Below are 12,546 nucleotides of genomic sequence, written 5' to 3'. Positions count from 1 at the left end.
AGATGGTAAATTTTATGTGATATGTATTTTACCACACCAAAAATACATACATACATACATACATACATAAAATTTCATAGCTAGGGTGACTTAGAATGAGGAAAAAATTGAAATTGAAAAACATTAACTTTTACAATAGCATAAAATATATTAAATACTTAGGAATAAATTTAACAAAAAATATGCAAGAACTACGCATTGAAAATTACAAGACACTGGCACAAAAAATTAAAGAAGACTTAAATGAACAGAAAACATATAATGTTCATGGATCAGAAATTTCACTATTGTCAGTTATTTTGAAATTGATCTATAAATTCAACACAATCCCAACCCAAAGACGAGCAAGTTATTTTGTAGTAACTGGCAAGCAAAGGACCTAGAATAGCCAAAACAACTATGAAAAAGGAGAACAAAGTTGGAGGACTTGTACTATCTGATTTTAAGACTTAACCATAATCAAGAGAATGAGGTATTAGAGTAAAGAGAGACATTTAGATTAATGAAAAAGAATAAAGAGAGTCCAGAAATAGACCCACACATACATGGTCAATTGATTTTTGATGATGATGTCAAGAAGTTCAATGGGGAAAGGATAATCTTTCATTAAGTGATGCTTGAAACCTTGATATCTATATTATATGTATGTGTGTGTGTGTGTGTGTACCCCCAAATTAAAACAGATCCTAGACCTAGATTTAAGAGTTAAAACTAGAAACTTTCTAGAAGAATCATATGAAGAACCTTGGGAATCTGGGATTAGACAAAGACTTCCTAAATAGGACACAAAGCACAGACTGTAAAAGAAATATTGATTTCATCAAAATTAAACACCTTCGCGCTTCCAAAGTCACCGTAAAAAAATGAAAAGGTAATCTGCAAAATATTTTTTGCAAAAATATTTGCAAAAGATGTATCTAATGAAAGACATGTATGAAAGACATGTATTTTACAACTTAGTAAGAACATAAGTAATCCAAATGTTTTTTTAATGGGCAAAGTATTTAAAGACTTTTCACAAAAGAAGATATATGGATGGCAAATAAGCACATGAAAAGACACTCAACAAAGTTAGTCATTAGAGAAATGAGATACCACTGCATATCTAAAAGCTGAAATTAACAAAACTGGCAATACTAAGTGTGAACCAAGATGCAGAGCAACAGGAATTTATATTCATTACTGGCAGGAATGCCACTTTGGAAAACATTTTGTTCATCAACTGATAAGTGGATAAACTGTGAGATATCCATACAATTCAGTACTACTCAGCAATTAAAAGAAACAAACTATGGATATGCAACAACATAGATGCATCTCAAAAGCATGATGCTAAGTGAAAGAAGACACAAAAGACCACATACTGTATGACTATAGGGAAGTCTAAAAAAGACAAATCCACAATGATAGAAAACAGTTCAGGGGTTACCAGGGACCAGGATGTGGGGTCAGCACTGACTGCATAGGGGCACAAGGAAACTTTTCGGGGTAATAGAAATGTTTTAGAGCATAGACAGGTGTCAAAACTCAGTGAAACGTAGACCATTACATTTTTGTTCGAATGTAAATTATACCTCAATAAAGCTGATTAAAAGAAATCACTAAAGATACAGGCCATTAACAAAAGAAGAAATTCAACTGATGGACAAAAAATTGAATGCTGCTAGTAATCAAACAGATACACGAATTTTTCAGTTATTTAATTGATTAAAAAATGATTATAGGGTGGCTTAGTCAGTTAAGTGTCTGCCTGCAGCTCAGGTCATGATCCTGGGGTCCTGAGATTGAGCCCCACGTTGGGGCTCCCTGCTCAGCGGGGAGTCTGCGTCTCCCTCTCCCTCTGCCCCTCACCGCACCCCCAACCCCCGCCCCACTCATGCTTGCTCACACTCTCTCTCAAATAAATAAGTAAAATCTTAAAAAAAAATTATTATAGTATCCAGTGAAGAATACCTTAAATGGGCATTCGTATATACTGCTGCTGAAAAGAGAACAAAGGCACAACTGTTCTGAGAACATAGAAATGTGTTTCAACAGCCTTAGAATTATTCACATCCTTTGATCAAGCAACTGGATTTCCAATAATTTATGCCGAGGAAATAACCAGGATCGTACAAAAGAAATTACAAACCAGCATGTTGTGTAGCACTATTTATAGAAGCTGAGTGAATTATGTTTCTTTGATAGGACAGTCATTTAACATACACATGTGGGTGTACAGACACAAACATACACATTCATAATATTCTCCTGGGTTTGAGAAGCAACCAATACTACCTGAATGAATACCACTAAAAGCCCTTCACTGACAAAAAAGAAAGAAGCCTAGGATTTTAGAAAAGGGAAAGAGACATATATGCAATATGAGAATGTCACAAAAACCAGCGTCACTCTATACCTTCATGTCGCCGTCAATTTTTTCCCATTCTTCTGCTGTAAAACTGGATGCTGTTGCTGCAGGTTTATCTTTCCTCAAAGCTCTACTTTCAGGAGCCAAGCCTTTAAGGCGCTTTTCACAAAATTCCGTAAGTTCAGGATAATATCCTTCCTCACCAGACCTTTAAAAAAATTCAGAACTTTGGAGTCACCACTTTATTTAGAGGCCAATGTAGATTTGCAGGCTGGGCTCCATGGAGCAGAGGGGTTCTGCGGAGCTCTCCAGGGCTGCCCCTGCACAGGGATGAAGGCTAGGCTGTGCGTGGGCTTCCCACTCACCTTCCTCAACCAGCACAACCTTCATTTTTATGTTAATCTATGGAGTGATGCAATGAAGGAAAAAATGGAGCTCCAAAGATACCAGCTTCCATCACACACTTTGAAAGCTGAATAAACATTTTCTCCCCTCTTTAACATGTGTTCATTTTGTTACATAAGGTAATTTTAACTTATAAATGAAAATTCAATATTAGAGACAAGCAGAAACTGAGACTGGATTTCCTTCCCAAGGAGGAGTTTGTAGCTCCTTTTTTTTCCCCAAAGGGATAGGAAGAAAATGGCAGAGGAGTGGTTCAGAACAACATGCCTCTAAATTCAACCAACTCAAGGAACAGAATTCATTCCTAGAGAGTTGTATGGAGAACTCTGTTCTTTGTTTCTGAAGGAAAATCAACCGTTTCCCCTTCTCTTATAAGTCTGTTTACCTTTAAATTTTTAGAAAAGTAGAAAAAATTCCCATTTTCAAATAAATTTTTTTTAAACTTTTTTTTTTTTAAGATTTTTTATTTATTTATTTGAGAGAGAGAATGAGAGAGAGAGCATGAGAGGGGGGAGGGTCAGAGGGAGAAGCAGACTCCCCGCTGAGCAGGGAGCCCGATGCGGGACTCGATCCCGGGACTCCAGGATCATGACCTGAGCCAAAGGCAGTCGCTTAACCAACTGAGCCACCCAGGCGCCCTCAAATAAATTTTTCTTAAAAATAAATTCTGGGGGCGCCTGGGTGGCTCAGTTGGTTAAACATCTGCCTTCAACTCAGGTCATGGTCCCACAGTCCTGGGATGGAGCCCCGGGGTAGGCTACCTGCTCAGCGGGGAGCCTGCTTCTCCCTCTGCCCTCCATTCGTGATCTCTCTCTCTCTCTATCTCAAATAAACAAATAAAATCTTTAAATATAAATAAATTCTGAATCAATGCAATATAATTGAATTAAGCTATTCATAGAATTTCTTAAAACCAACAGCGTGTGGCTTTCAAACTCTTCCATCACATAAACGTCATATTTTCTTTATTAGTCTTTGACCACAGGTAAATGAAAATGTTTTTCTACTGCTGAGAAAAACAAAAGGAAAAATACATGTTTCACTTTCCATTTCAGAAATGATGAGGTTGACATTGACTGTGTCCAGGCACAAGCAGGGATGCTTAGGGAGGACAGGAGGCTGAAGGTGATGAGAGAGAAAAAGGAGAGGACACAGTGAAGAAGAAGGGGGTCAGAAGACAGAAAACAGATAACTACCACCTAACAAAAGGAACGCTACTGATGTCCAGGGAGGAGTGATTCATGCTTCACAAATACTTCCACAATATCAGGCTACTCTCCAAATGAAAACCCCTCAGTACATCCCAAATAGGTGGCACCCATTGGGATCACCCAGAGCAGTGCTGCTTGAAGTGGGCTCCCTTGACCACCTGCCTGTCAGTCAGCCAGGCACTCGTTAAAAACACATGTTCCTGGGCCCCACCCCATGTTTCCTGAAGCAGGGTCCCTGGGAATGGGAACCTCAAATCTGCATTTTTAACAACACATTTGACCTATATTAAAGTTTGACAATCACCACTGTGGGGCCCTTACCCAGAGAAGGTCTGGATTCCCTGCTTTCTGGTCCCACCTTGTGGCCGCCCCACCATCCTCTCCTTGTGACCAGCTCACAGTAAGTCACCACCCATGTTGGCAGATGGTATGGCGTGGGGGGAGTACCAAAGAACTTTATCAACTGGTAGGCTGGTGAGCTAACCTTATTTTCTAATGGCTACTCTCATGGCTACCTTTTCCTAGAAAATGTGGAGGAAGCAAGAAAAATGTCCTCTTGAACACTGATGAGCCTTACGTTGCATGCTGGAAGTAGACCTAGCCAGAACCCTCTGAACTAACTACAGGATCAAAACAACAGTTTTGGAACCTAACATGGGAAAAAAACAAAACAAAACAACAATCTCAATATGTGAAAGTGCAATATTTCTAAGAGTTTCAATTTTCAGAAGGCAACAATATAATTGGTATACTGAAACATAAAATGATTTTTGAATGCTTACCTGAGTACACAAAGAATTTTTTCCAAGTGTTTAATATCTGAACATTTTTCAATATACTTGAAATCCAAATGTTCGACAGGAATTTTAAATGTTTTTGTTGTTCCAAAGCCCCATAATGATGGATAATCTTCGGCAGTCATGGCTGAAATGTAGTATAGGTAAATAGTTATGAAGCAAATATACATAGTAATACTGAATTTAGATAGTAGTAGCCACCTAGGTATTTCTATAACATTGATTTTTCCTTTCTATGGAAAAAGGAGGTGTGTTTTCTCTAAGGAGGAAGGCTACTCATTTTAAAACTCTCTCTCCTTGCTAACAACAGTTAACAGTCATGGAACTAAATTACTAAGTACCATACATAGATTACCTCAATCTCCACTTAAGCAAAGTTGGAACACAAAGCATGTTTTGGTGCTATAGAATAGGAAAAGACTTTTCCTCTACTCATTTAGGTTCAGTGCCTGAGACTCCCAAATTAAACTGATAAAATACACATTAACAGGAGAAAAGGTTTATTTTATACACTTATGCATGGGGGCGCGGGGCTTCATAGAAAAGTAAAAACCCAAAGAAAGAAACTGTTAGGCCTGGGAGCCTGTATACCATTTTAACAAAGGGTGATAAGTTGTGGATAAGTGATTAGACAAAGGAAAAGGGGGTTTGGCTTTTAGGAGAAGGTAAATATATGGGAGAAACTAGTGAAAGATAATGGTTTCCTTTTTTTTTTTTTTAAGATTTTTTATTTATTTGACAGAGAGAGACACAGTGAGAGAGGGAACACAAGCAGGGGGAGTGGGAGAGGGAGAAGCAGACTTCCCTCAGAGCGGGGAACCCGATGTGGGGCTCGATCCCAGGACCCTGGGATCATGACCTGAGCCGAAGGCAGACGCTTAATGACTGAGCCACCCAGGCGCCCCGATAATGGTTCCTTATTAAGATTTGTGTATGCAGCCTTATCCTGGTGCTGTCTATCTACTATGATGAGGATTGTTCTCCTCCTCCTGGTGTGAGAGAGGGGAGGAGGGGACACCTTTACAAAGGGAAATTTATGCCCTGCTATTAGGCAGAAAGGGGGAGGGTGAGAATTCTTCCTGTTAATTGTTTTCAGTTTAAAATAATCCTTATGCTTTGGGGCTCCTGGGTGGCTCAGTCGTCAAGCGTCTGCCTTCGGCTCAGGTCATGATCCCAGGGTCCTGGGATTGAGCCCCGCGTCGGGCTCCCTGCTCCGCGGGGAGCCTGCTTTTCTCTCTCCCACTCCCCCTGCTTGTGTTCCCTCTCTCACTGTGTCTCTCTTTGTCAAATAAATAAATAAAAATCTTTAAAAAAAAAAATAATAATCCTTATGCTTAAATGGCTTATTTGGGGATGGCATATTCTGGTCCCCTTAGGTGTTCAAACTTTTTTTTTTTAAGATTTTTATTTATTCATGAGAGACAGAAAGAGAGAGAGAGGCAGAGGCAGAAGCAGGCTCCCCACTGAGCAGGGAGCCTGACAGGGGACTCGATCCCAGGACCCCGGGATCATGATCTGAGCCACCCAGGCGCCCTCAAACTGCTTTTTAAGATAGCTTTTAATGTTGATTTCGATTACTTCTACTTCAGCTGTTTGTTCAGACCCCAACCATGCTTTGTGATTCAGCACAAACACAAATAATATCCTTTAACTGTCCTTTACATCACCCTCTCCGCCATTCCCTGCTGCCCACTCCCGGCTATGTTCTAACGACACAGGGCCCATACCTTTCTCATAGCATATATTCTAATTATTTATTTTTGTCTTCCCTTCTAGATTGTGAGATCTTACTTTATTCAACATAAGTAGTGCCTTATACCCTTAAGAAACACTTGCTGAACTGAATTGGGAAAAAGGGAGCCTTGGACTGTTTCACTTTAATGATACTGTTGCTAATGATGATGATAATAACACCAACAAATACTACACAGCTCTTAATGTGTGCTGGGTACCATCCTAAGAATTGTACATATATTACCTCATTTAATCTTTCAACTACTGTATCAGGTAGGTTTTATTTTAAGTAGAGAGCAGTAATAACAGTTAAGAGTTATGGAGCTAAATTACTGTGCCATGGATTATTATCTCACATAATCTTCAAAACCACTCTCATGAAGGGTATTAATAATTACTCCCATTTTACAGAAAAGGAAGTGCTTGTGTTTTAAGTAACCTACTCAAGGTCATATAATTATTTAGTGACTGAGGATTTGAATCTCAGTAGGCAACTGCAGAGCCCACACACTTAGCCATCATACCCAGACTTTTCAAATTGTGGGTGGCAACCCCTGAAATCAATTTAGTGAGCTGCAATTAGCATTGTTTTATAATAAGACACACTAGAACAGCAACAAAAAAAAATCTGACTACTTCACATACCATTAAAGTGAATACTGTTTTGTAAAAACTTTTATTTCGTGTCTATACAAATGACAAGTGTGAACATAAATGCACATGTTACAAAATATATTTCTCATCGTGAGTCATTGTCAAAGTGTTTTAAAAACCACTATAGTAAAACACATTGGGTTATAAATTTTAAAACAAAAAGTAGCAATGGGTCTAATTGACCAAAAGTATCTCCTTCAGCATGCCTGCCCTCTGGGAGTCTGGTCATACATCAGACCTCTGCAAAAGAAGAGAAGGCTCTGTCAACTTCTCCATATTCCTGCTGGCTTTGACTGGGGCAAAGAACACAGAAGACAGTTCATCGGCTTTCCGATGAGATCCAGCTGAAAAATGAGATGGTTTTCGCCCTATACTGGCAGGGCCCAGGATGATGATACATTCATCACAAGGATAGCCTTAAGAGTGGAAGTTACTGGAAAGCAACTTGAAGGACTTTTAAATTATTGATGCTGCCCAGAACAGAATGGGTTACATTAGGAGAATTTTTCTAAAGACTTGGCAGATCTTTGATGGGAGAAACTTAAGCATCCAGCAGGATTAAAATGGATGATCTCGAATTTGTCTTGCAACCCCTGAGATTTCACGATTTGAATAAAATACAGTAAAAAACATTTTAAATGACAGAGCCATCTCTTATCTAATCAAATTAATTTCATTCTGCACACTGGTTTAACATTTCTCTGAAAATCCTTTTTGAAAACTTTATATTTGTTTGGGGTACCCCCCCCCCCGGTGGGATGAACATTTCAAGACTACTAAATGTTAACTCTCAAGTTCCAAAAAAATCATACAACAGTTTATTTGCTCTCATTAGAACACTCCCACATCCGGTTGGAATTTCTTTGATTAGGAAAATCCTTGATTCTAGTTGGATTTAATCTCTTCTCCGTCATCCTGATCCACATCCATTTCCCATATTCCCTAATCAGCTGACAGAAATACCTCCAGCGCAAACTGAGATGGTTAAGTAACACGAAAACCTGTTTTCCTCCCCCAGGCACGTTCTCTCCACAACCACAGGGTCCAGCGCCCCCTGCAGGCAGAGATCGAAAGGAAATGGCTCCCTTAGCCGTAGCAACGGTTTCTGTGTACAGCGCGGCCGAGAACGGTAGGGGTCAGGGGCCGGCCAGGAACCCGGAGCTCTACCGTCAACCCAACGGTCAGGGGGCACTTTAGGACCCTCTGAAAATGCTCCCCACTCCCCGGCTTTGGTCTCCAGGACTAGAGGCCGCCGGCAGACCCCGGCAACCCCCGTGTTGCGACCCTGTCCCAACATCCGCCACCCTCCGCCACAGTAAACTAAAGCCCCCAGTTTCTCCATCCCATAACCGGCTTCCTCAGTCGAATCCGACCGTGCATTTGCTTCTCGGGGCCCGCTTTTCACCCCAGCTCCCGAAGGGAACTGCGATGGGAAATGTAATTTACTCCTGGCCGGCAGGTACTCACCTGGTTCCCAGACGCCACTCGGCGCCGCGGACGTGACCACTGCACAATTTACCACTGACGCCGCAGGTGCCGAGATCGGGGCGTGTCGCCCCGCCTCAGCCCCCACTGGTGAGAGGCTGACCGCCGGGGGCGGGACCACAGCCTCTGCGGATGATTGGCTGGCCCTCGACTTGCTACCTCGCTGATAGGCCTCACACAGCCCATGCTCTCCCGCACAGAGGACCCGTTTCCCAGAGTTAAAACGCCGTTACTGTTCTGGATTGTTATACTACCCGCAAGATAAATTGATAACTACTCCAACTTAATTATAGAAATATAATTAAACGTTCGGAATATCTAAAATGCAACCCAGACTTAGCTCCTTCCCTTTACATAGAAGAGTAAATGAAAGACAAGATTCCCTCTTCCTTTGTATGCATTCAACATCTTCGGAGTGGTGGTTATGAGACACCGTACGGGGCACTGGGATACAAAGGCAAATAAGACGTAATACAATTCAGATGAATAAAACAGTAGAGATTGTTGGGGGAATGTATTTTACTTTTACAATTTCAGATTAATGTCTGGTACATAATAGGAACTCAATGTTATTTTCCTTCCCTTTGCACTTAAATTAGATCTACGTCCTTTAGCAGTCACTGACAGTGGTAAAAACACTGATAGCGGTAAAACTGCTGCTGCAAATATGACTGACTATATTTTTATTATTTCCACTGCCAATGCCAGAGAATGCTAAATTTGCACCTTTATAGGCACAGATTTGAACTTCAGAGTAAACCTTAGTTTGCTTTGTCACATCACATGCCCCAGTCCATGTAAAGTCACTTCATACCTCATTCCAGCCAGCAAACTTCACTCAAAACTATGTCCTAGGTTTAAAACACTGACTACTGTAAATTGACATAGTTTTACTTCCAGCACAGGAGGAAATCCTTTAAATATTTGGGGAAATGGTTATAATTCCACATACTCTGTAATTTTCTTTTCATTCACACTCAATATTTTGTTCTCGTTATAATTATGTATATATACATTTATGCTTAATTAAAAAGTAGGGTAAAAAGCAACTTGAAGGGGATAGACTATGTAGGCAAATGAAAATTACCACTATCATCTTCATAGAGGTAAGACATTGCATCCAAGAAACAAGGATAGGTATGTGTTAGTTTTTCTTCGAATGTATACATTCCAATACATTCAAATATAGAGAAAAAATAAGCTTATACAAATTAAAATTACACCAGAATGAAAATTACAGAGAAAATTACTATGGATTAGAAAGTAAAATTAAAGGAATCTTCCAAAGAGCAAAAAAGAAAAAAAAAGGAAAAGGAAAGATGAGAAAGGTCAATGAAGTCTAACATTTTTTTAAAAAAGATCTGGAGAAAAGAGAATATTGAAGGTAGGAAGTTATTAAACAATTCAAGAGGGGCCGCCTGGATGGCTCAATTGGTTGAGCATCCTACTCTTGGTTTCAGGGCAGGTGGTGATCTCATGGGCACTGAGACCCTGCCCAGCACAGGGCTTTCTTTGTGCTCAGCCAGGAGTCAGCTTGAAGATTTTCTTTCTGCCCTCCAATTGCACACTCGTGCACGCGCTCTCAAATAAAAAATAATTCAAGAAAATTTCCCAGAATTGAAGAGCTTGACTTTCCAGATTGAAAGGACCCACCAAGTACCCAGAACAGTGGAAAACAGCCCCATGCTAAGGCACATACTGTAAAATTTCAGTACACTGGCAAAGAGAATCCTACATTTCCAGAGAAAAAATGAAAAAGAATTAGGAATAAGAATCTCAACAATACTGCGGAGGTGGATGGGGGCACCTGGGTGGCTCAGTCAGTTAAGAATCTGCCTTTGGCTCAGGTCATGATCTCAGGGTCCTGGGATCAAGCCCCACATTGGCCTCCACTTCTCCCTCTGTCCCCCCCCCCCCAGTGCGCCCCCCCCCCCCCGTGCACTCGAGCATGCTCTTTCAAATAAGTAAAATCTTAAAAAAAATACTGGAAGCTAGGAGACTATGAAACAAACCTTCAGAATTCTGATGCTGGTTAAAAACAACACAAAAGGTCATTTCAGGCAGAGAGAAAAGGATGAGAAAGGCACAGGTAAGAAAGAAAGGACTGTTACCTGCTTAAAGAACTGCAAACATCTCCTTGGAACCAAAAGATTAAGTGAGAGGTGGGTTGAAGTGGTGACAGAGATAGAAAAGGAGTCAAATATACTATTCCAATACTTTTGGCTTTATCAAAATGGAGACCCACTGAGGATGTTCAGGACAGTGCCATGAAATCCGTATTTCTGAAACAGCAATCTGAAGAGGATGGAGACAGCAAGGCTGGAAGCTGGGAGACTGATCTTGAAACTAATCATGTGTGGAAAATAATACAGCAATGGTGATAATAATAAACACTGATTAGGCTAAGAGTTTTTATGGATTCATTTTATTTTGCAACTAACCTGTGAGGTGGGTGCCATTATTTCATGCCTACCTTACAAATGAGGAAAGTGAATCCTGGTGAAGTCACACTGTTAACAAAAGACACTGTGGATATTTGAACCCAAAGCCTTTCACTTAAGTCCATACTGTTTACTGAGCTCTTAAAATGATAGCCAATCCATCAATAAGTCCCGTTAGCTCAACTTCAAAATGTTATCTTACAACCCGCCACTTCTTAGTCCCTCCACTGCTACCACTCTAGCCTGCCATCATCATTGTTATCCTGAACTATTACAGGTGGTCCTTAACTGGCTTCCCCATCCATCACCCATCCATCCCTACATTATCCATTCTCACAGAACAGCTCAAGTAATCTTTTTTTTTTTTTTTTTAAGATTTTGTTTGACAGAGAGAGACACAGCGAGAGAGGGTACACAAGCAGGGGGAGTGGGAGAGGGAAAAGCAGGCTTCCCGCAGAGCAGGGAGCCTGATGCAGGGCTTGATCCCAAGACCCTGGGATCATGACCTGAGCCTAAAGCAGATGCTTAACGATTGAGCCACCCATGTGCCCCCAGCTCAAGTAATCTTGTCTTAAATCATGTTACTGTCCTGTTTACTCCCATCACGAGACCATACATAAGCAGGCCTCTGCCTAACTCAAAGTTTGAGCCACATGGGCTTCATTCTAAAGTGGGAACATCCACCCCGAGACATTACAATGGCTATTTCCTCAATTTCAGGAATGCTCCTTCCCCTTGTCTTACTATCTCATCCTTCAGCCTTCTGCTCAAATAACCACTCCCTCTTGACTAATTTTCTGCACAGAACTTATTCTAGGAAGGGTGGGGATATCCATGTATTTGTATATGTGAGGAGGCAACTTGTTTTTACATCTTCTCAACTTATATAATTTAGTCTTAAGACTGGCCTTTTTTTTTTTTTTTAAAGATTTTTAAGTAATCTCTACACCCAACATGGGGCTCGAACTCACAACCCCGAGGATCAAGAGTTGCATGCTCTACCGACTAAGCCAGCCAGACTCCTAAGACTGGCTTTTTTTTTTTTTTTTTTGGAGACAGACACACACACACACACAGAGACAAACACAGTGGAGGGTGAGGTGTGCAGAGGGAGAGAGAGAACCTTCATCTCACAACCCTGGGTTCATGACCTGAGCCAAAATCAAGAGTCCAACGCTTAACTGACTGAGCCACCAAGGAGCCCCAACATTGGCCATTTCTGATTTCATCTACTATTTTTACATTTTTCACAACTTTAATCTCGAGATAACTTCAGAGCCTCAAAGCACCATATTGACCATCATAAATTCCTCCACTTTGACAATGAAGTTGAAGTTAAAAGAAATGAACTGGCTAGTCACTGAGTAGCAGGGCTGGATTTGAATCAATTTCCATACTTTTCTCATGGACATGCATGTCCATAGTCATTGGTAAGCAGTTTAAGTACGGGACAAGTTATGTGGTAACTC

At 40.7% G+C, this 12,546-nt stretch overlaps 1 protein-coding gene across 1 annotated transcript in view; it reads right to left on the bottom strand.

Moving 5' to 3' along the window:
* Nucleotides 1-4,888, bottom strand: part of SPAG1 (sperm associated antigen 1) — a 64,048-nt gene extending 59,160 nt beyond the window's left edge. The window contains exons 1-2 of the mRNA XM_021688696.2: nucleotides 4,749-4,888; nucleotides 2,399-2,558 (exon numbers count right to left, since the gene is read on the bottom strand). Coding sequence (XP_021544371.1) covers nucleotides 2,399-2,558; nucleotides 4,749-4,888 — 300 coding nt within the window. The remainder of the gene's footprint in view (nucleotides 1-2,398; nucleotides 2,559-4,748) is intronic.
* Nucleotides 4,889-12,546: the final 7,658 nt, after the last annotated feature.

The sequence above is a fragment of the Neomonachus schauinslandi genome, chromosome 4, assembly GCF_002201575.2.
Source record: "Neomonachus schauinslandi chromosome 4, ASM220157v2, whole genome shotgun sequence".
Lineage (NCBI taxonomy): Eukaryota > Metazoa > Chordata > Mammalia > Carnivora > Phocidae > Neomonachus > Neomonachus schauinslandi.
Note: the sequence above shows the minus strand (reverse complement) of the source record. Positions and strands in the feature narration are given on the sequence as shown.